This window comes from Microtus oregoni, unplaced genomic scaffold (genome assembly GCF_018167655.1).
Source record: "Microtus oregoni isolate MIOR12 unplaced genomic scaffold, Mior012 000031F_ref0000149, whole genome shotgun sequence".
NCBI classification, from domain to species: domain Eukaryota; kingdom Metazoa; phylum Chordata; class Mammalia; order Rodentia; family Cricetidae; genus Microtus; species Microtus oregoni.
This window is the reverse complement of record NW_024543090.1, coordinates 21,924,225-21,948,716: the sequence shown is the minus strand read 5'-3', so window position 1 is coordinate 21,948,716 and position 24,492 is coordinate 21,924,225. Positions and strand designations below refer to the sequence as shown.

General features: G+C 42.4%; 2 protein-coding genes across 4 annotated transcripts; one reads left to right on the top strand and one right to left on the bottom strand.

Moving 5' to 3' along the window:
• On the bottom strand, positions 1-16,251 carry Haus2 (HAUS augmin like complex subunit 2). The gene is made up of 6 exons (XM_041679094.1): positions 16,133-16,251; positions 9,842-9,934; positions 9,086-9,155; positions 6,396-6,528; positions 3,588-3,696; positions 1-1,725 (listed from the first exon to the last, which is right to left on the bottom strand). Exons 1-6 carry the CDS (start codon positions 16,223-16,225, stop codon positions 1,516-1,518), a joined length of 708 nt encoding a protein of 235 aa, XP_041535028.1. The 5' UTR covers positions 16,226-16,251; the 3' UTR covers positions 1-1,515.
• Positions 16,252-16,270: 19 nt separating this feature from the next.
• Positions 16,271-21,979, top strand: Lrrc57 (leucine rich repeat containing 57). Of its 3 annotated transcripts, none has more exons than XM_041679092.1 (6): positions 16,271-16,403; positions 16,655-16,760; positions 16,866-17,004; positions 17,638-17,906; positions 19,959-20,144; positions 20,986-21,979. In XM_041679092.1, the coding sequence occupies exons 2-6, from the start codon at positions 16,677-16,679 to the stop codon at positions 21,025-21,027; spliced, it is 720 nt and encodes a 239-aa protein (XP_041535026.1). In that variant the 5' UTR covers positions 16,271-16,403; positions 16,655-16,676; the 3' UTR covers positions 21,028-21,979. The 3 variants fall into 3 exon arrangements, with proteins under 3 accessions (XP_041535026.1, XP_041535027.1, XP_041535025.1); XM_041679093.1 differs by having other exon boundaries at positions 16,278-16,394; positions 16,653-16,760; XM_041679091.1 differs by having other exon boundaries at positions 16,349-16,563.
• Positions 21,980-24,492: the final 2,513 nt, after the last annotated feature.

Genomic DNA, 24,492 nt, shown 5'->3' with positions numbered 1-24,492 from the left:
TGAAATTAAGTTTATTTTTACATCCTGAGGCATTAATAGGAAATATAAATACAAAACCAACAGGGTAACAATAGTGGTAACATGATAATGAATATATCTACACATAATATACAAGGAAAATGAATAGATGTTAAAAGAGACTTGAGATAAAATACAAATAAGGATTTTGATCAGTTATCTGGGTGATGGTCAAAATCTCAACACCACTTTTGCACGGTACATTTGTAAAAGCTGTAGACTTTCTCAAAATAATGATCTGCTGTTTTTAATAGTTTTTTTTTTTTTTCTGGGTGTAGGGTTAAGGATTCTGTTTTTTATGGACATCTATTTTACTATCTAACAGGTGAAGCCTTATATTGAACATGTGATGAACAGAAGGTTCACTGAACTCCATGACACAGAATGCAACAGAATGGACACACTGGTGCACACGTTTCAAAGGATTTAAACATAAGCCAGAGTACTTACAGTAACAAAGTAAGCAAGAACAGCTTGAGGTAGTTGTTACTATTCTACTTTAAGTAAACTAGTCTCTAATTTTATGACTAGCCCTAGGTAGGTTAAATATATCATATATTCCATTACAAACCTCTAAACTTCAGCCGGATGTGATGGCACATGTCTGTGATTCCTGCACTCGGGAGGCCTGGGCTACATAGTAAGTTCAAGTTCTACCTTGGCATATATAAGAAGTATAGAAACAAAAATTTCTAAATTTGATTGCATTATGCCTTTTCTTCCCCCTCTCATCGTTCTTCATCCTCAGCATTTGTCTCCCAGGCACCCCTGAGAAGACAAGCAGGTCCAGTGATCTGCTAAGGGGATATAAGAGACCTGGTGTCACCACACTCCAGCCGTGAACTAGTAGAGCAATTGAACTGTGACACTGTGAAATGCTGTCTACCACCAAAATTGTTATGGATGTGGTGCTCCAGGAGTTTTTCAGGGACCAGGAGCAAAGGTTCTTTCTGCTTGGTATATACCAGCATCCTAGACTCTCAGAAGGAAAGCAGGTGTCCCACAGAAGCCTCCCTGCACAGCCTGGTCACACAGCCCGTCTCCTTGGTGTGCCAGCCATGGAACTACCACTTCATTAGGACTTCAGGGGCAACAGGCCCGCTGTGTGACCATTCCGCAATCTCAACAGGGATAGTCACCACAAAAACCTTCAGACGCGGGATATTCCAATTCAGAAATGTTTTTAAAAGACACGACACAGAATCATAATACAGATTCTGTCTGATGAGTGTCTAATTCACTGATAGTAGGTTAACACACATATATTTAATCTTTTGTAGCTTTATCAAAGAGAGGAACATATGAAAAAGTGGTATGTGAATCCCAGGGATTGAAGCAAGAGCTTTTCCTGCTGACATCTCCCTGGCCCCGGCACTCCAATAGAAGAGGGCTTTTTCAGAGTTGCTAACAACAAAATCTACCAAATCTCCCTGTCATAGATCACCTGGAAACGGACTTCTTTGATTTCACGTAATTAAGCAAAAGTAAATATGGCAATCACTTGGCATTAACAGTTTGGGCATGCACTTTAGAAACAAAAGGTAAAGGAGGTACTCTATCAAGTTTGTGAAGATAATAATTTTCCTCAGCAAGGATTTTGGGAACACACAAAGAAATTTCCTTCTGTTGTTCTCGCCACCTGAGTATATTCTCTGTCAGTTCTTCTGTCTCGTTCACCAAATTGTCCATCTTGGATAAAGCCTTTCTCTGTTACATTTGAAATAAAGAAAAATAGAAAAAAAAATCAGTTACCGATTACCATTATGTCAGAAATAGATACATCAAAAATTAACATCTGATCTTTTCTAGTCCCTTACTGCAAAAATTCCTTAAAAACCGTGTCTCCACCCCCAATCCAACCACACACTATCTATCTGTGAGATCACACTATCTGTCTATCTGTGAGCTCACTTCTCCTTTAACATCAACTTCAAACGCGACACAAATAACCTCAAGCTTCCTCACTATATCTGGCTGGTCTGGAATTCACAGGCATTCCTAGCGCTGTGATTACAGGCATATGTGTGTCACCAAAGTTGTCTTAAATGCTTCTAAAGGTGTAGGGTGATTAAAGTCTGAGATTCTGCAATTTTCTTTTCTTCTGGTGCTTAGAATGCAGCAAAGGGCTTTCACAGCAGGAAAGCACTACAGCAATTCCTAATAATTTTATTTTATATTTAGACAAATTCAATCCTATAAAGTAAAAAGTATGTATTTTGTGAGGTGTGGCGGTATGTGTCTAAAATCCTAGCACTTGGAAGGCAGAGGCAAAAAGACAGTGAGTTTGAAGCCAGCCTGGGCTACACAACAAGATCACGGGGGTGGAGGAGGAGGAAGCAGATGGAAAGGGAGTAGAAAAATGAAAATGATGTTACAGTAATCTTTTTAAAAAATGTTTCTTTTTGTTTTGAGACAGAATCTCACTTTGTAGCTTAAGCTAGTCTGGCACTTACTACATTGTGGAGGCCAGTCCCAAACTCCACAACAATCTTCTTCAGGCGCCCAAATACTAGAAGGTGTAGGGTACCATGCTTGGTTAAGAAAATGTATCTGTTTTATGATTTTAATAATGACTAACTCAATGTGAAATTAGTTGAGCTCAGAAAGACAAACACCGTAAGTCTTGTCTCATATATGTAGCCTATATCTTTTTTTTTTTTTTTGGTTTTTCGAGACAGGGTTTCTCTGTGGCTTTGGAACCTGTCCTGGAACTAGCTCTTGTAGACCAGGCTGGTCTCGAACTCACAGAGATCCGCCTGCCTCTGCCTCCCGAGTGCTGGGATTAAAGGCGTGCGCCACCACCGCCCGGCTGTAGCCTATATCTTAACTGTATGTCTGTGTTATGAATGTAAGAGAAACAGTGAAAGGAGAGACCTAGCGGGATGTGAGAGAGGGTAAAAAGAATACATGTGACATGCAAATAAAAGGAGACACTATCCAGAGGAAGCAAGAGGGACATGAGGAACTGGATGGAGAAGGAGAGGACAGCAGAACAAAGGGAATAACACATCCACGAGAATGTCATGATGAAATACATAGCACGATAATAAAAACCCAGAGACAGTATTGGGGTTCAAGCTGGAAGATCAGAAAAGCAAAGCAGCCAAGCCACTAGAAAAGTCCTACCTCTATCAAGGCCGGGCGACTGCAGACTGAGCCCTGAGCCTCTGTCCCCTGTACTGCTGGGATAAAAGGCGTGTAACTCCCTAGTGCTGGGATTAAAGGTGTGAGCCACCACCACCGGGAACTATTTCTGCATAGATTTTATGTAGCCCAGGGGGGCCTTGAACTCACAGGGATCCATCTGCCTCTGTCTTCCAAATCCTGGGATTAAAGGTGTGTGACACCACTGTCTGGTTTCTAGGCAAGCTTTATTGACTAAAACATAAATAATAAAATATCACTATAGATATACATTGCTTTGTTTGTTAATTTAGGCGTCTAAGACCAGCCTTAGCTACATGAGACTATGGGAAAAATAAAACATAAACCAAAAAAATTAACTGGGACAGTGACACAGTTGAGATTCTAGTGTAAGAATTAAGAGCAGCTATATTAGTAATACTCACCATTTCCGCTAGGTTTGCATTTAAATGAGGGGTATTTCTAACTGTTTCAAGATGGGCTTCTAATTTCTCAACGAAAGTCACAGCCAATTCCAACAAATGTACCATATGTCTGAAAGAGAGTGCAGAGTGAATGTAAATTTACCCCACAGGCTCCCATGTTTGGACACTTGGTCCCTATTGGGTGGTACTGTTTGGGGATTCATTGGAGCTTTGGGGCACAGGGACTAGCTGGGAGAGATGTAGATCACTGGGGGCAGTCCTTGAAGCTGCTCTCCAAATCCTGATCCGTTAAGATGTCAACAAGCCATGCCACAATCCTGCCACTGCAGATGGAGTTGCCCTAGCTGTGTGTGTTACAGTTCTGCAGATGAAGGCTTCCTCGCTGCAAGCATTACAGCTCTTCTGGGGGCTGGGCTGAGGTGTTTTCACAGTGTGTTACAGCACTGTTCCCGGAGGGGTAGGGGTGGGGGGTATTTCCCCAACGAAACTGTTACAGGGAAAGGTATCCCGGCAGTCAGGAGTCCAGATATACCACTACATTGCATCCCACAAGAAACCTCACATAAGAGATTTCTAGGGAAAATCCAGGAGGATGGCTGCCTCTACTAGGGTGAGGAGTAAGAAGCAGCAGAGAACTGAGCAGAAGACAGGGTTTATAGAGCATTTCTTGGGGGCGATGCTTTCTAGGGTTAGGGATTGGTGGGTTTTCAAGTCCAGGGCATTACAGTGCTCTGTGAGTGGAACCTGGTGGTTGGAAGACCTCAGAGACAGGGACCCCTCCTTGAACACCTCGAGGGGTTTACACCAGTCACAATGCCTTCCCTACAATGCGGGATTGTACTGCCTCTAAACTGTGAGCCAAAACAAGCCTCTCCCCACCCAAGTTCTTCTGCTAGGTATTCTGTGACAGTGGTTAGAAAAGAAAAGCAACACAAGGAGAAAAAAAAAATGAACTTTTCTTCCTCCTCCTCCTCTTAAATATTTACTTTGCCTGTGGGTGTTTTGCCTGCATTTCTGTGCACCACATGCATGCAGTGCCCACGGAGGCCAGAAGAGGGCACTGGATCCTCTGGAACTAGAGTTATAAGATTGTGAGCTGCCATGTGGGTGCTAGAAAAGTAGCCTGTGATCTTAACCTCTGAGCCATCTCTCCAGCCCTTTAACTTTTCTTCTTTAGCTGTTTTGTTTCTTTCCCTTTAATCAGGACTGTTAATTTTTATAAGCAAATCTAAGGAGCATCATTAACACTTTAATGGAATTATTAATGGTGAGAAGGTTCTCTTTCACGGAAGGCAAAATTTAGAATTGTCATCCAAACAGAAAAATAGAACGAGCCAGGCTTCATGGTGCCAGCCTTTAACTCTAGTGCTCAGTGATCAGGAAGCAGAGGCAGGTGGATCTGTGAGTTCTAGGCCAGCCTAGTCTGCATATCAAATTCTAGAACAGCCAGGGCTACATAGAAAAATCCTGCCTCAAAAGACCCCCCCAAAAAAAAATTAAAATGGAAAGACACATTATTCATGATAACTGAATTCTAACGGCTAGAAAACACTCAGTGGAAATGGGTGTGGTGATACGTGTCATTATTCCCAGCACTTGGGAGGCAGAGGCAGGCGGATCTCTGTAAGTTTGAGGCCAGCCTGGTCTACAAGAGCTAGTTCCAGGACAGTTCCAAAGCTATTGAGAAACCCAGTCTCAAAAAACAAAAACAAGGGGCTGGAGAGATGGCTCAGAGGTTAAGAGCACACTGACTGCTCTTCCAGAGGTCCTGAGTTCAATTCCCAGCAACCACATGGTGGCTCACAGCCATCTGTAGTGAGATCTGGTGCCCTCTTCTGGCCAGCAAGCATACAGACAGACAGAACACTGTATACATAATAAATAAATCTAAAAAACAAACAAAGAAACTCTCAGCTGTTGGTAATAACCATCTCATATGAAGACACTTCCCTAGACAAAGCCTCATATTGGTTCAGAGAACAGAGAAGACAACAAAGAAAAATACTACACTGCAAAATACCACACATTTTTTGAATCTGCATTATAAAATCTTCAAAATCACTGCTCAGTTCATCTTTTTGTTGTTGCTGGCTTTTGTTTTGTTTTTAAATCACTTGCCTGACACTCTGAGACACATGGTTAGTGAGGTAAGAACATAGTCCATTTTTTCATCCTCAACTACACAGTAAGATTGAGGTCAGCCTATATAAGATCCTGTCTCAAAAAAAAAAATCACATCGTTTCCAGTTTTTGTTCCCTCCCCTGATCTGTCTTTTTGAGACAGGGTCTCCTTATGTAGGCCTGATACTGAAACTCACAACGTAGACCAGGCTGGCTTCAAACCCAGAGATCCACCTGCCTCTGCCTCCTCAGTGCTAACATTAAAGACATGCATCACCATGCCTAGCTTCAGTTTTTGCGTCTTTTAATATTTTATCTTTGTTAAATATCAACAGAATTTTATATATAGGCAATAATCAATGTATTTCATAAAAAACAGTCTATACATAATAAAGCAGATTTTAATCATTGTGCTGCATGTTAGGAATCTAATACTTTTCATCAAAGCCATAATTTATAAGTCCTAAGATACAAGTGGCAAAACAAAGTCCTTTCTTTTTCCAGTTATAATTAGTTATTTAAAAACAAAGGATACTTTCCAGTTTAATGTATCAACAGTAGTACTGTTAATAAATACAATCAATAAAATATTGTTTTGTGAATTATGTTACAACATAACTGCCAGTCTAAACAAAAGCTACCTTAAAAAGGCATGCATAATTCTCCATTTCTGCCTCGTGATCTAACCTGTGATAAACAGCTTCCATTGGCAAGTTCTCCTGGCAGATGGGTCTCAGAAGTCTTTGCCTGATGGCCCGCTTCTCTTTTAGCACGGCTTCCAGATGACTATTCATGCTTTGCAGGATATCACACTTCTTAACTACATAAACCAGAGATGGCAGCCACAGTTAGCAACAACACAAGCATGCTTTAGAATTGTTAAGAATTTCTTTCTTGGGGACTGCAGAGATGACTCAATGGGTAAGGTCACTTGCTGGTCTTTTAGAGGACCCACATTGGCAGCTCACAATCATCTGTAATCCCATTTCCAGGGGAGCCTATGTCTACTTCTGGCCTCTGTGGGCACTGCACACACGTAGTGCCCAGGCACACACCCACACACATATATAGTAAAAATACCGAAGCCAGCATTAATCTAAGGCTGCATATAGTGGCTCAGACTGTAGTCTTGGCATTCCTCAGGCTGAGGCGAGAGCATCACTTAAGTTAGGAGTTAGACCTGTCTAAGCAAGAGATCCCGATCTCAAAAGAAGACAACAAACAAATAAATCAACTTCACAATCTCTGTAAACATCTTCGTTACTTTGTTTTCTTTAGTAACATCAACTTTATATTATATGCCTATTTTCTCTTAGGTTTCCTACTAACAATAAACTCTAGTACTAAATGCTTTCCTGTATTTTCCAAATCTAGTTTTTATTCTGCATTAAATCCAGGGCCTATTCTCATATAATAATCATAAATTTTAAAATTAAATTTCCTCCCTCCCCATCCACACACCCTTTTTGTTTTCAAAAGGACATATTCGAAAGTAGATTATAGACTGCATGACCTTTTATTCCTTTTTTTAAAAATAACTTATTTAATTTTATTTTATGTGCATTGGTATAATGGTGTCAGATTCTCTGGAACTGGAGTTACAGGCAGTTGTGAGCTACCATGTGGGTGCTGGGAATTAAACCTGGGGCCTCTAGAAGAGCAGTCAGTGCTCTTAACCACTCACCAGCCCAACTTTTTATTCTTTAAAACAAACAAAACAAAACAAAACACCAAACAGCTGGGCAGGGGTGGTGCACGCCTTTAATCCCAGCACTCAGGAGGCAGAGGCTGGCAAATCTCTGTGAGTTCGAGGTCAGCCTGGTCACATGGAGCAAGTTCCAAGGCAGGCTCCAAAGCTACAGAGAAACCTTGTCTTGAAAAACAAAATTAAATTGGCGGTGGTGGCACACGCCTTTAATCCCAGCACTTGGGAGGCAGAGGCAGGCGAATCTCTGTGAGTTCGAGACCAGCCTGGTCTACAAGAGCTAGTTCCAGGACAGGCTCCAAAGCCACAGAGAAACCCTGTCTCGAAAAAACAAAAAAACAAACAAACAAACAAAAACTAAACAAAAAAAATTACATTTAGTGTACGTGTGTGTATGTGTGTGTGTGCGCAGGAGAGCCTACATGTGTGCCAAGGTCATGTGTGAAGGTCAGAAGATAATTTTCAATTTTCACGAGTTGGTTCTCTACTTCATGTGAGTCTTAGGGACTAAACTAAGGCATCAGGCTTGATGGCAAATGCCTTTACCTGCTGAGTCATCCAGAATATCATGATCTTTTATTCTTTTTTTGTTTTGTTTTTGAGACAGGGTTTTTCTGTGTAGCCCTGGCTATCCTGAAACTAGTTCTGTAGAAAAGGATAGTCTCAAACCCAGAGATCCACCTGCCTCTGCCTACCAAGTGCTGGACATGGCAGCACATGAGTTTAATCCCAGGATTTGGTGGTAGAGGCAGGTGAATCTGAGAGGTTTAAGGCCAGCCTGGTCTACACAGTGAGTTCCAGGCCAGCCAGCACTTCATAGTGAGACCCTGTGTCAAAACTATACAAAATATAACAAAACCAAAAACCCTTCCTGCTTCAGAATGCTATTATTTTACTACTTTTTTAAAAAAATTTATTTTTATGTCTATGAGTGTTTGGCCTGCATGTATGTGTATATACTATGTGTGTGCCTAGTGCCCATAGGCATGGATTCCTCAAGGTTAGAGTTACAGACAGTTGTGAGCTGCCATGTTGGTGCTGGCAACTGACCTGGGTCCCCTAGAGGAGCAGCCAGTGCTCTTAACCAAAGAGCCATCTCTAGTTCTTAAACTTTGCTTGCTTACCCTTTAAAAAAACATAAACAAAATCTTAGTTATGCCTGGTTTCTGATTACTGGTAATTCTTCTCGGGATGGGCGTTACAAGAGTGAGACTGAGTCCTACACCTAAGTCACTCTGGATTCCTGTCTTCAGTGTGACGTCTGTCCACCAAGAGCTCCAGAACTGGAATGGCATCCACCCTGTGGCCTTACCCTAGTTGAGCTGTGTGCCTTGAAACCTCCAGAACTGTAAGCAAGCTAAACCTTTTTCCTCGTATACTACCCAGCCTTGGATATTTTCTTGTGGCATCAGAAAGGGAGATTAATAGAGGAGCCAACCTGGTCACTTTCTATACGCTATTTTCACTAGTCAAGTAAAGTGGACTTGTTCCAAGCTAGCCAAGGCTATATAGTAAGAAAACAAAACAAACAAAAAACCCTGAAAACATGTTAGTTTTGGGACAATACCTAGGAAAGGTTATGACATTATAATTCTGCCACCTGGTGTTTATATACAGTAATTCAAGATCAAGCTGAAATCCTAATGGTTACTCTCTTAAGCAAGCAACTTACCCAAATAGGAAGGATGAATGAGATCTGCTGTATCTCTTTCTAATTTCAGAAGTTCAATCTCCAGGTTGTTCTACATGAGGAACAAAAGGAAAGTTTAACTCACTCAGAAAGTGTCCTAAAGTTTTTAAAGGCTTAATTAACAGACTGATAAAATGGACATGCTATAGAAGCACAGTATAAGACATATATATACCCGTTCCTTAAATGGGATGGAAGGATGGTTTATATAAAAGCCAAAGTAAGTCACTGGAGCCTTTCATTTTGGTGTCTTGCCTTCCTCTTATTACAGTTAACTACTACAAAAAGCAATGCACTAAGCACTGTTTTTTTTTTTTTTAAGATTTATTTATTTATTATGTATACAGTGTTCTGTCTGCATGTATGCCTGCAGGCCAGAAGAGGGCTCCAGATCTCATTACAGATGGTTGTGAGCCACCATGTGGTTGCTGGGAATTGAACTCAGGACTCTGGAAGAGCAGTCAGTGTGCTCTTAACCTCTGAGCCACCTCTCCAGCCCCCCAGGCACTGTTTTAATTGCAAAAGAATGCTATTCCAACAATTAAGAGGACTTTTTTAGAGTTTGTTTTAGAGTTAGGTATCAACCCATGACATCTTGTATGTTAGGTACCCACATCTCCTCTGAACTACACCCCAGCTACTACACTTGTATGTTAGGTACCCACACCTCCTCTGAACTACACCCCACCATACTACACTCTTTTTAAATGGAGAAGAAGTGAAAAGCTCATGATTCACCTGGTAGATTTTAGCTTTCATGTCTGAGATCTGCTGTGATCTGGAGAAGTTCTCAAAGCAAGGAGCCATTTTCTTAGATGTACCTAACATCTCCTATTGGAAAATGAACAAGGAAAGCACAGTAAGCTACAAAAAGCATGCACACTAAAATATCATACACAAAGGACTAAAAATAACATTATGTCACCAGCCCTCCAGAGGCAGGAGGATCTCTGATAGAAGTCACCCGGTGTTGCAGGAGGAGGGCCGCTTGTTCGACCCAGCGGCCCGGCTAGCGTAGCCCCGAAATAACCATACAAAAACTGTATTAATTAAATCACTGCTTGAGCCATTAGCTCTAACTTCTTATTGGCTAACTCTTACATTAATTTAACCCATTTCTATTAATCTGTGTATTGCCACGAGGCTGAGGCTTACCGGGTAAAATCCCAAGCATCTGTATCGGGGAATCCATGGCTTCTCACTGACTCTGTCTCCTTTCTCCCAGCATGCCATTTAGTCCCCCCCCCCACACACACACAACACCACCTCTGGCCTACCTAAGTTTTGCCCTATCAACAGGCCAAGGCAGTTTCTGTATTCATTAACCAATGAAAGCAACACATAGATAGACGGACCTCCTAAACCAAGCCTGGTCTACAGAGAGAGTTCCAGGACAGTCAGGGCCACACAGAGAAATCCTGTCTCAAAAAAATAAAACAAAATAGGATAAAATAAAAGTTACATGTCCAAAACTACACCTAAAACAAAGAACATATCAAAACTATAGCAATGCATATTTTCTGCTTCTATTTTACTTTGATAAGGACAAATGCAGCCCAAATTAGCCTTGAGCTTGCTATAGCCAAAGGATGACGTTGAACTTCTGACATTCCTGATTCCACTTCTCAAGTGTACAGCATAACACCAGGCTTTTGTGTATATGTGCACACACTGAACCGCATGTTTTGTGTATACATGCTCATGTACATTTGTATATGTGCGCATTTATGTGGTGGCCAGAAGTCAACCTCTGGTGTCTTCCTCTATTATTTCCCCATCATTTAGAGGCAGCTAAATTAGGAGATAGTTAGCCTAGGACTCTACTTGGTTTTTGTTATGAACAATTTCCACTTGTAACAACGTACTTGGCACACTAGGTCTTTTCCTAGCACATACGGAGTACATGTACTTTCTCTTCAAACAATGCACATAGCAACCTTAGAATCCTCTAAAACCCCTCAGTTGCATTGCGCTACATGTACCCCCATGACTGACTAATATAGTTTCTCTGCCTATAGCAACAAGCAAACTTAGACCATTTCTATACAAGTATATTCCTAAAGGGTAGGAAGAACATTTTGGCCTGAACTGCATGTGCAGAAAGGCAGGCAACTGAGTCCTCTGGTAAACTTTTAGGGGAGAGCCTGTTTACTATTGTATGCCTAGGCATAAATGGGTATATGTCTTAGGAACTTTTCTCATGCTGTGATGAAACACATAATCAAAGCAACTTACAAAATAAAGTGTTTAATTTGTGTTTTCATTTTCAGAGAGTTAGAGTCCATAACTGTCAGGATTCTCTAGAGGAACAGAGCTGATAGAATTAATCTATCTATCTATGGAAAGGGGATTTATGAGAGTGCCTTACAGGCTGTGGTCCAGCTAGTCCAACAATGACTCTCTACCAACAGAAAGTCCGAGAATCCAGTTGCTACTCCGTCCACAAAGCTGAATGTCTCAGCTGATCTTCAGTATATGACAGGACATGAAGTAGGCCCTCATGACAGTGAGGAATTAAGTTGCCAGCAATAACAGGAGCAAGCAGGCAAAGAGCAAGCACTTCCTTCTTCCCCATCCTATTATATACCCCATCATCAGCAGGTGTGGCCACATTAAAGGTAGATCTTCCCACTTCAAGAGATCCAGATTAAAGATGGATCTTTCTACTTCAAACAATTTATTCAGAAAAATCCCTCCAGGCAGTGGTAGCACTGGCCTTTAATCCCAGAGGCAAAGGCAAGCAGATCTCCGAGTACAAGGCCAGTCTGGTCTACAGAGTGAGTTCCAGGACAGCCAGGGCTATCTAGAGAAAAACCTGTTTTGAAAAATCAACCAACCAACCAGTAAAACAAAACAAAACCCAAACCTTTTCCAGGTGGATTTCTGTGAATTGGAGGCCAGGCTGGTCTACAAAGAGTACCAGGACAGCAAAAACTGTCATATAGAGAAACCCTGTCTTGAAAAAACAAAAACAAACAAACAAACAAAAAACAAAAAAAAACGGGGGCGGAGAGATGGCTCAGAGGTTAAGAGCTCTTCCAGAGGTCCTGAGTTCAATTCCCAGCAAACACATGATGGTTCACAAGCATCTACAATGAGATTATTGCCCTCTTCTGGCATTACATAATGTAAATAAATAAATCTTTTACCAAAAAGAGATATAAAGAAAAATCCCTCAAGGGTGTCAAGCCTCTTGTTTTAGTTAATTCCACAATGTAGTCAAGTTGACAACCAAGAGCAGCCATCACCAGTCTACCCCTTGTCAACTTGACACACTACAGTGCTTCTGTCATGCTTAATTTCCAAATGAAAACAATAACCAGATCATAATTATACCTAACATAACTATCACATGTAAAACTGCAAATGCACTATAAATTTTAGAACAGGTGTAATGTCCCTGGAGGGACATTCTTTTAGTATCTCGAAACATAAATATGATAACCACTGATATTCTCTTAATTGACATTACATGATAAAGAAATAAAGGAAAGAAAACAAATATTTGCACAAACACTTTCTTAACAAAACATAACAGAAACAATTACAATCCTTGTTTATGTAACTGACCACACGGCCTTCTGTATCTCCTCCACCCTCAGCAGACCCTGGTTCTTTTCCTGGAGGGTGACCCATACATTCAGCCCTGATGGGTCTGTGCCTCCCTGGGTTCGGCCATTGTAGTTTCCCATTGCCTTTAATCACAGAACTTGGTAGAACCAAGAGATGCCCTAAAGGATCTCCTGCACTCCAGACATAATCCTTTAACCTTCATCATGGAGAAGCAATCTAATTTCTCCTTGATAATTTTGACTGGTCACCCCTCCTAACATTGTTATTCCCTTCGTAGCCTGTTGGCCTAAAGTGACCAGAGGGAAGTCTGAGCTTCCTGTCAATGGAATGTTTGTTGTGTTTCCTGGCAGGAATACTTCCTGCTCTGGAACCAAAACTTCTAGACCAGCAGAACTTAAGGTTACTGGAAAAGGTATCAAAAATTTTCCTAGTAGTTCACTAGGGGTGATAGTGAAAAGAATCATTCCCTTTCCAACCCCTTGATTCCTGGACCCATGGACCCTGGCTATGGGACAAACCGTATTATACATTGGATGCTGATTCAAAGTATATACAACCCTCTGGAGAACCCTATCCAAGTCCTCAGGCTGCTGCCACCTAACTGGAGGTTGTCTTCAAAAGGCCATTCCATTGTCCTATCAGGCAGCCGGTGGGGAACATGTTCAGACCATGGATTCCTTGATTGTGAGCCCACTGTTGTCCTTCTCTGGCTATGAAGTGAGTTCCTTGGTCAGAAGTAATAATGTGCAGAATACTAAGACAGTGGAAAAGACATTCTATAAGTACACAGATGGTAAGCTTTTGGCAGAAGCATTACATGCTAGAAAGGCAAATCTATAATCAGAACAAGTATCTACTCCACTAAGGACATAATGACAGAAGACACTGAATGCTATTCTCATCAGTCATCAGGCAAAGATGGGAGGAATGAAACATTTTCTGGTGAAGCAGTCACATGACATACACAATACATATTTTAGAAGTTCGCTATTTAGATAGGTGATTGTTACAGTATTCCAGGCAAAATGATGAGGATGTGTACCAGGTTAATAACAGTTAAAAAGGAAAGCGAAGGGCTAGAGAGATTGCTCAGTGGTTAGGAGTACTTGTTATTCCAGAGGATCCAGGTTTAATTCCCAGCACCCACACGGCAGCTCACAACTGTCTGTGACTCCAGTTCCAGGTACCCCACCTTGATACAGACACACACATCAGAAAGGAAGGAAGGAAGGGAAGAAAGAAGGGAGAGTGGCAGGTGCAAGAGGCTGAAGCAAGATCACTAGTTTGTGGCCAGCCTGGGCTATGTAGCCAGACACAGTCTCAAACAAGACTGGAGCTAGGGTGTAATTCAGTGAGAGAATGAAAGGTGCTTGGCATGTATGAGGCCCTTGGTTCAATCCCAATAAATGCTATCTACTTTCCATCTATATAAATAGATTTGCAGTCTGTAATATTTTCCTCATGTTTAATTCTAGCTAAAGGGCAGTCAAAGAGAGACAATATAGCAAAGAAGTTAAAAGCTGAGGCTCTCACGGGAGAGTACATGGAGACTGCAGAAGAGGACAGACATTGAGAAAAATGTAACAGAAGATTCTGAGGTCAGTCTCCTCTCAGACACCTTCCTCATTTATACATGGCCCATAACACCCCATGGCTCACGCAGTCTTGCCAGAAACATACCGAAGATGTAAGGCCACTAAAGCAATTCTTGGAGCATAACCAAATGAAAATATGTCACTATCTTTCAAATAGTTAAACCTACCTTTCTTTCACCACCTAGTCATCCTCCAATAGAGAGATAAGACAGAACAAAGGTCACAGAAGCTGTTTTCTAGAGGAGTGGCACGGAATCACAATGTTAGATATCACCCTTAAAATTGTGTGGGGCTGCTGGAGATCGACCAAAGCTAGGGCAGTCTCTAAAACCTCTACCATGAATTAAAAAAAAGTCTTCTATCAAGTCTGCATCACTAATTTCTACAGATGAATTACTAACTTTCCTCAACTTCCTTTTTGTTTTTGTTTTTTGGAGACAGGGTTTTTCTGCCTGTCCTGGAACTCACTTGTAGACTAGGCTGTGCTCCAACTCAGAGATCCACCTGCCTCTGCCCTGGAGTGCTGGGCTTAAAGGAGAGCGCCATCACATCTGGCTTCAATTACTACTTCTTCCTTCCCTTCAATCTATTTTTTTGTTTTTTTTGTTTTGTTTTGTTTTTGTTTTTTTTCGAGACAGGGTTTCTCTGTGGTTTTGGAGCCTGTCCTGGAACTAGGTCTTGTAGACCAGGCTGGTCTCGAACTCACAGAGATCTGCCTCTGCCTTCCGAGTGCTGGGATTAAAGGCGTGTGCCACCACCGCCCAGCTCTTCCCTTCAATCTTAAAGTCCTTAGTGAATCCCTATTCCTTTCTATCATTTTCTATTTTTCCTTCACATATTCAATTTCTCCCCTTTCTGTCTCCCTCCTTGATGTGTGTACATGTCTAAAACAACCACTTCTTGGGCTAATCTTTATTATTCTCCTCTCAAAATCAAACGCTTCCCCTATTCACACTCCAACACACACACACACACACACACACACACACACACCTTTAAAAGATGCTCCCAGGCCGGGCGATGGTGGCGCACGCCTTTAATCCCAGCACTAGGGAGGCAGAGGCAGGCGGATCTCTGTGAGTTTGAGGCCAACCTGGTCTGCAAGAGCTAGTTCCAGGACAGGAACCAAAAAGCTACGGAGAAACCCTGTCTCGAAAATCAAAAATAAAATAAAATAAATAAAAGATGCTCCCACCAAAAAATCTCCACTGGAGTTCTTCTGTACTCAAGTCCTCCTGCCCCAAACATACTTTAATAATTTCCACAAGTAGACGTTGTCGGAAATGCTCGTTTTAAGTACCGGCTAGTATTTCTTTCTCACTGCCCCCACTCTACAGTCTAGTGTAACGGTTCTCAGCCTTTGGCTTGCAACCCTTCTGAGGGTTGAACGACCCTTTACACGGGTGTTTCCAGTACAACTTATAACAGTAGCAAAATTACAGTAATGAAGTAGCAACGAAAATAACTTTATGGTCGGGGTCACCGCAACATGAAGGACTGTATTAAAGGGTTGCAGCTTTAGGGAGGTTGAGAATCGCTGGTCTAGTGGAAGCAGTATCAGTGGAATTTTTAAAAAAGAAAAATGCAGAGCGCTGTTCCATCTCCGACAAGTAGCCCGGGATAACCTGCAAACACTCAAAACCACAGAGTACTGGGAACGCCATCTGCTCGGTCCCTCACACTTAAAGAACCCACGGGAGAATGGTCACGGCCACAGTCTCCAAGGGACGATACCGGCAGGGTATTCAACACAGCCCTCAACTGGAGGACGACTCCCGCCCCGCGCAGCCACGACCACCACCTCACATCACAGCGGAATTCTGTCGCCCCCTTGATGACGCCGTCGCGGGCCCCGGCGTACCTCAGTGACCATCCCCGAAGCCACCCAGTGGTTCAGCAGTAGCCCAGCCGCACTCGGCGCGGACGCCGGGTCCCACGGGTTCGCGGCAGCCATGGCTCCTCCACACTTCTGGAACTGGCGCCGGGAGTGAGAGGCACACAACGAACGATCGCGCGGCTTGATGATGTCACAGGGCGTTCCCGCCCGGGCGGAAGCCCTGGGAGCGCGTCTCAGGCGAGCGCGGGTCCCGGGTGTTCCCTGGCGGAGCCTTATCTGCACGGAGCCTTAGGAGGCGAGTCTCGAGCCCCCTGATCCGGCAGCGGCTGCTGGAGGCTCCCCGGCCTTAGCTCGGCTTCCAAAGCAACAGGACCTTGTGGTAGCGCTGTCTACCAGCCTGCTTTCTCCTTGCCACACTCTCTGGCTGCCCCCTAGGAAGTAGGGATAGGCAGAAGGTGACAACTGGGACAGGAGACCCAAACGGGAGGTTTACCGGGTGGCTCTAAGTCCAGACTGGGCGGTGACAGCTACGCTTCTTTCCCGCAGGGAACTGAGCCGCGGCGCTAGGATGGGAAACAGTGCCCTCCGCGCTCATGTGGAAACAGCGCAGAAAACCGGTGTCTTTCAGCTTAAAGACCGTGGTCTGACCGAGGTGAGATGAGAGGGGACCCGACCGAGAAACTAAAAGGGAGAGGGATGGCCGGGTGGCCAAGTTTATTGGTGCGGGATTTTCCACGCTATGAACTCCTATCTTCAGTTCCCCTCAGAGTTGCAGAAGCTGACAAGCAATCTAAGGACCATCGATTTGTCCAACAACAAGATCGACAGCCTGCCGCCTTTGCTTATAGGAAAGTTCGCTCTGCTGAAGAGCCTCTCCCTCAACAACAACAAACTGAGTATGGCTTTTGTGCTGGCTAGCTTTTGCTAGTGAGCAACAGTTATGAAGGGTGTTTTTCCTCTTACAAACTGATTTTGTTACGAAATCAGCTCAGGAGATGCAGAATGTTAAGAGTATTGAAGCTTTCTGCCTATTGCAATTAAATCTACACGCCTCCTTGGGTAGCATAATCATTACTACTAGGTTAATTTGGACTCAGAAGACTTATGGGATAAGGTGTAAACAGAGTTATCTAATTGGGGGCGGGAAGGTGGAATGGAAGGATCTTCAAAACCTCCCTAGATTGTTGTTAGAATATACCGAGGCCCCATTACAAAACGAAACTACTATACCCATAAATGCTTTTCTGCATTTAATGGCTCCTTAATCTTCTGAACACTGTTGGTAAAATGTGATACCTAAACGTGACGTGAGAATTCTATGTAAGAAGTGGGGCCTGGTGATTTAGGCCTTATGATTCCAGCTAATCAAGAGGCTGAGGCAGAAGGATCATAATTTCAAGGCCAGCCTAGACAACTTAATGAGACCCTGTCTCAAAAATAGAAACAAAAACAAAATGAAGCAGACTGCACTGTCTTTTTGTAAACTTCATTAGTTCTATCAGATTCTTAAAAAAAAATTTCTTTACCAGCTGTTCTACCCGATGAATTATGTAATCTGAAAAAACTAGAGACTCTAAGTCTAAACAGCAATCACCTGAGAGAGCTACCATCCACCTTTGGGCAGCTTTCTGCCCTGAAGACCCTGAGCCTCTCTGGGAACCAGCTGGGAGCACTACCACCCCAACTTTGCAGCCTGCGGCATCTGGATGTAGTAGATCTCTCTAAAAACCAGATTCGGAGTATACCCGACACAGTAGGGGAGCTACAGGCCATCGAACTCAATCTCAACCAGAACCAGGTTGGTACTTTTATTTCTGAGAGAGATCTGCCCCCCTCCCCTGTGTATGTCTGGTTTTACGGTCTCCCAATCCTTTCCTGTTTCTTCAAGGATATCAGAGGCTAAAAGATATAATCCATAAACTGAACTTACTTCAATGCCCAATGTCAGGGAGTGCGTTGATGGTGACTATGTAATAGTGTTCAAGGTGTTTTGCAGAAGGCAGAAGAGTAATGGTGAGATATTTACACACACACACACACACACACACTGGAAGTTTTGCAAATCTTCAGTTCCTTTTCACACCACCAATCACTCAGTGAGGAGCCAGGGCAGGGATGGTATATAGAGAATAAGACCTAAACCCATTAAATCTAAGATTCAGACATCTTTTTCTCTGGCTTGGTTAAGTATCCTTCCGTTGAAAAATCCCTAAGTGACAGTTTTTCTGGAGCGAGCTTATCATTGGCAACTTTAAATTTGAAATGTTTTGCCGTGTTTTGAATCTTCTTGGTTGTTTGGAAAAGCACTCTGCTCTAGGCATGAGGCAGTGATGAAAGAAACACGAGCTTAGAGAGCCCTTAGTTTCTGTAGCTTTTATGTCCCATGTGTGTACAACTCAGTATATTAGCCACCATGTACAGGTTACTGGTCTGCTAGACCATAGTTAGCATTATTATGACATTCACTCTGAGGGTGGCTTCATCTTTTCCCTGAGATTTTTAAGGAAAAATGGATTAGATATACCATGTAGCTGGAAGGTTTCTCAGACCTTAGTTGAATAATCTGGGGAACCTAAGGTGAAAGGTCTAAGAATCTGCATTTGCAATAAAATTCCCAGGTGAGGGTTGGAGATACGAGGTAATCAATAGAATATAGTGACCTGGGACTGGACAGCAGCTGAGAGGTACAGTAATTGTGTGGCATACATGAGACTCCGGTTCATCCTGCAGCATTGGCAGGGGCTGCTTGTTCGTCCCGGCCACCCAGAACCAAAATAATCACACAGATACCATATTATTTAAATCACTGCTTGGCCCATTAGCCCTAGCTTTGTATTGGCTAACCCTTACATATTAATTTAACCCATTCTGTTAATTTGTGTATCTCCACATGGCTGTGACTTATCAGCTGAAGTTCTGGTGTCTGTCTCTGGGGGGGCTACATGGCTTCTCATGACTCCGCCTCCTTTCTCCCAGCATTCAGCTTACTTCCCCAGCTCTGTTTTCCCTATAGCTCTGCTATAGGCCCCAAACAGTTCCTTTATTTATCAGTGGTAATCACAGCATATAGAGAGAAATCCCACATCACTGCAGCATGGGTAGGAAAAGACTCGGAGCATTTAATGGGCCAAAGAACTGAATGGATCGAAGACAAAGTGTCTGATACTGACCTGGAGGCCCTACACAATGCTGTTGAATGGACATCCCAATGTTTTAGTGAAAATTGTAGATACAAAACTATATTAGAGATTAGTAAGGCAGGACTGTTGATTCAGATTTTGAAGTCATAAGTGAAATAGCTTTAAGAATGACTGTTTTCTAGGAGATGTTTGAGAATGTAAAATATGAAGCATTAGGGGTTTCTGCTTGAAAATAAGAAATAGATGTAAAAACAAAATCAGAAGAAATTCAAGAGAGGAAAAACCTAGAGTCGCGCACAAGATGAAGTCTCAAGGAAAGGATGGACGGCCCAGTCAATGTAGCAGTGCATGGGGGGAGCATGGAACCTTGCCTCTGGCAAGGGAGCAGCAGGTGTCAGAATGGTTATGTGGTTGTTTCTGAGTAGCAGGTTACTGGAAACTTTTCCCTCAAACTTAATGATTCTCATGTTTTCTGTAACGAATGTACAGTGCTTTTATTATTAGTTTTTATTTCTGAAAAACTACTGGTAACCTTCACATCATTTGAAAGTGGAGGAGTAACAGAAGGCTTGTTAACAGAGGCTTCTGCAACGAGTAGGTAGTGAGAAGACGGAGGCGGTGGAAGAGTAACTAGGACACAGGCGAGGTCTGTTTCAGTGTGGTAAGAAGTGGCCGCTGTGCTCTCTGCCCTCTGCTTTGCTGCTGGACAGATTTCTCAGATCTCAGTGAGGATCTCCTGCTGCCCACGCCTCAAAGTCCTGCGCCTGGAGGAAAACTGCCTCGAGCTCAGCATGCTTCCACAGAGCATCCTCAGCGACTCCCAGATCTGCCTGCTCGCTGTGGAAGGCAATCTCTTTGAAATAAAGAAACTTCGAGAACTAGAGGGTTATGATAAGGTATGTATTGGCATCTTCCACATTTCTGGTGTCTTGCCAGAGAAAATGCTGAGGTAACCTAGGTAATGTCTACAGTTGGCATCGCCAGATTCACATTATGGAGGCAGTTAAGACTTGGTCAGACTGTATTTGGGCCAAGATGACTTTTTCCACACTCTGCATATCTTCCTAGTAATAGACATGAGAAAAATCAATGTGCTTTAGTAACTAGAGTTTCCTGGGTGTGGTTGTATGGTTTTAATCCCAGCACTTGGGAGGCAGAGGCAGAGAGATCTCTGAGTTAAAAGGCCATCCAGAGGTACATAGTGATAATCTGTCTCAAAAAAGGAGAGGAAAGGGGCTGGAGAGATGGCTCAGTGGTTAAGAGCTCTGCCTGCTCTTCCAAAGGTCCTGAGTTCAATTCCCAGCAACCACATGGTGGCTCACAACCATCTGTAATGAGATTTGGTGCCTCTCTGGCCTACAGGGATATATGCAGGCAGAGCACTGTATACATAATAAATAAATTTTTTTAAAAAAGGAGAGGAAAAATAAAAGTAAATTTTGTATGAAATGAACCAAGTCAAATTAGAAAGAAAAAAATTAAAAACCTAAATTTAAAAAATACCCTTAGCCGGGCGGTGGTGGCGCACGCCTTTAATCCCAGCACTCGGGAGGCAGAGACAGGCGGATCTTTGTGAGTTCGAGGCCAGCCTGGTCTACAAGAGCTAGTTCCAGGACAGGCTCCATATCTACAGAGAAATCCTGTCTCGAAAAACCAAAAAAAAAAAAAAAAAAACAAAAAAAACCCCTTATATTTGCCCATAATTACCATATGTGTATTTTTCTCTTGTGTTTTTAGTACATGGAGAGGTTCACAGCCACCAAGAAGAAGTTTGCATGATGTTCTACAGGACCATGAGAACCCTACAGGACACGGACTTGGAAGCTCTGTTGGAATCTGGCCGAGCTAAAGGCTCCTGATGTGGGAGATGCTCCAGATGACATTTCATTTAATAACTTTCTGATAAGCTAAAGGAGAGGACTTAGGAGGCAGGAGGAGCCTTTCATTTTGAGCCATGGGTAGGGCGATGGCCAGCGCTGGTCTTCAAAACCAGCATCTAAGAAACCAGGAGGTAGTTGCTGTTCATTGAGGGAATGCTGCCTGCTAACAGGACGACTCCATACCACAGCTGGAGACTTTCTCGGGTTGTAGCAGGCCAGCTTTCATAAAGTCAGTTACCACATCACCTCTGTGTTAACACTTCATATTTTTATGAAATTCTAATTTGTGGGCAACTTGTATGGTTAAGGATTTAGGCTTTTGTTCCGTGCTTCCACTTGGAACTTGGGGTGTACATAAATATGTAGCTATCTCAAAGCAAGCTTTACCAAGAGGAGCACCAACCCCTCAGCCACCAAGGAATGCTCCACAAGGCTGCAGTAGCAATTTTTTTTTTTTTACTATTGTGGGTGCCTTATTGGTAGGGGGCTCAGAAGTGCTAAAAGTATATGCAAAAATTGTAAAATTTTTGTTTTTTAGTCAATTTAGGTATTTGCTATGTAGCCCAGGCTGCCCTCGGAATTACATTCTCCCTGCCTCTACCCCCTTAAGTACTGGGATTACAGGCATGCGCCTCACTAAGCCTACTTGTAAGATTTTAAATGAATTTTAATAATCAAGATTTTCCTGGAGCTTTACTAAAAATCATGTGTTATTTATGGTAATTTCTCCCATTTTTGTATTTATAACTGTACTAATCAAATTACCTTCAAGAAAACCATTGCTATAATATTTTAAATTAACCTATGTTTATCATGGTTATTCTCTGAATGAGAGGACATACTAAATAAAATATTTTTAATGAACTTTGGAAGCAATGTCAATCATTTAAAGAAGAGCTTGTGATCTCCTGAGTGGTGCTTTGTTCTTTGAAAGTAAACTTGGAATGTGTTTCATGAGCAGTGAAATCTACTGTGTCGCTCAGACGTTTCTGAGGAACTGGGAACCGTGCTTAAGAGAATGTGAGGGCACACAGTTTTCAGATTGTCACTGGTAAGAACGCTCAAAGCCATCGCCAGGACTGGTTTCTGAAGTCTGTTCTTGGCTAAGGATATACTAGTAGTTTTCAATAATAGTTAATACTATCTTACAGTTAAAAAAAAATCACAAGAGCTTACATGAAGCAGCCTTTCTGGCCTTGTATTTGGTTCAGGTGTTCTTTTCCCCATGTTGTTTTCTCTATTGGGGATAGGTGGCGTCAGTTGCTCAGTAGCCATCATGAAGATTTATTTTTCTGTGTTTGAGTTGAGAAGAGGGAATTGGATTCTCTGGAACTGGAGCTACAGATAGTTTTGAGCTGCCTTGTGGAGGCTGGGAACAGAACCCAGATCCTCTAGAAGAGCCACAAGTGCTAAAACCACAAGTGGTCCTACCCTATGTCTAAGCTCCTTTCCTAAATCTAATCCGAATTAACTATTCCCCCATCTGTTGATAGAATGGTTTCCACAGCCTATATTTATCTCTCTTACTAGATTAAAGTGCTTGACGCTTTAAGGAGCTGGAGAGAGAGCTCAGTGATTAAAAGTACTTGTTTTTGCAGAGGACCCAGGTTCAGTTCCTATACCTACAGGATGGTTCACAACCATCTATAACTCCAGTTCCAGGGGATCCAACACCCTCTTCTGGCCTTTGGGCACTACATATGTGTGCTGTACCTACATACATGCAAACCTAACAGTCATACACAAAATCTTTAAAAACAACAAAAACAAAACAAAACTACCCAATAAGCTTTAAGTTTTCATTTGGAGTCACAATATGGATGGGGTAGGATCATGGGCTCCATCCTCAGAGGGGTCAAGGTCTGGATCCAGAGTTTGTTATTTAATAGCTTTCTAAGCAATTTACTCTCATCTGTAAATATAGGGAATACTTCTCAGGTATGTATTATAGTGAGAAGACACATAAAAACAACACAGCGGTACTCAATGAAATAAGCCATTTATCTTATCTATAAAGCCTAAAAGTACAGTTGAGTAAATGATACAGGAATAGAGGCAGAAAACCAAAACTTCAGGATAAGTGATCTGAGTATCAGATCAAACTAGGGACCTAATCAGGATAACTAGGAAATGAGATCACCCAGGAAACCAGCATTCAAATAACACGTTTTAATTTTTATCACACTTTATTTTATGTGTATGTGTGTATAAGCTTGCATACACCATGGTATGTGGAAGCTGGAGGGCAACTTTTGTGAGCTGGCTTTCTTCCACCACGTGGGTCCTGGAGATCACACCTGGCTTGTCAGGCTTGGAAGCAGGTGACTCTACCTGCTGAGCCATCTCACTGTCGCCCCCCTTTTCTGAGTAGGTTTTCACATATCCCAGATTGTCCTAACTCACTGTATAGCTGAAGATGACCTTGAACTCCTGGATCTTCCTATAATCTCTGACCTAGTACTGAGATTAGAGGGGCGTGCCACCACACCTGGCTTATGGTGACACAAGATTGAACCTAGGTATTCTTGAATACTAGGCAAACACCCTGTGAACTGAGTAATTCTACAACTTCAGTCCTAAAAAGTTAATTTTAAATGTTCATTATAGGATGTTTAGAATTTAGATGTTTTAATGGGAGAGTCATAACCCATATGTAATAAGGAAAGATCAAGTGAGAATAAAGGATAAATTAAAACTGAAGAAAAAACAAAATGGGAATAGCTCAAGTTAAGACTCAAAAGATGAAATTTGAGCTTTACTGTTTTGAGGCAAGGTGAGAATTAATTTAAAAGAATACAAAGTTTATGCCTGGTGGTGGTGGCACATGCCTTTAATTCTAGCATCGGGGAGGAAAAGGGAAGCAAATACTGTGTTTGAGGCCAGTCTGATCTAGAGATTGAGTTCCAGGACAGCCAGGGCTGCAGAGAGAAACCCTGCCTCAAGAAACCAAAAAGAAAAAGGAGAAAAGGTTTGGTACAGGATACTTGTTTTTTTTTGTTTGTTTGTCTGTTTTTGGAGACAGGGTTTCTCTGTGTAACATCCCTAGCTGTCCTGGAACTAGCTCTGTAGACCAGGCTAGCCTCAAATTTACAGAGATCTGCTTGCATCTGCCTTCTGAGTGCTGGGATTAAAGGTGTGTGCCACCACTGCCCGGCGGGACACTATTTCTTAACTGTAGTCACAGGGACTGTGTTCAACGTCACAATACTAGAAAATGAAAAAGCGAAGCCAGATGACAGATGACTCCAGCTCATGTTAACTACTTGCTATTAACTCTCAAAAATAATGGAAGGGACAACAGTTTCTTTGCTTTTATTCTCTTTCATCAAATTCACGGATCTTTGACCAAGAAGAACTCCCGCCA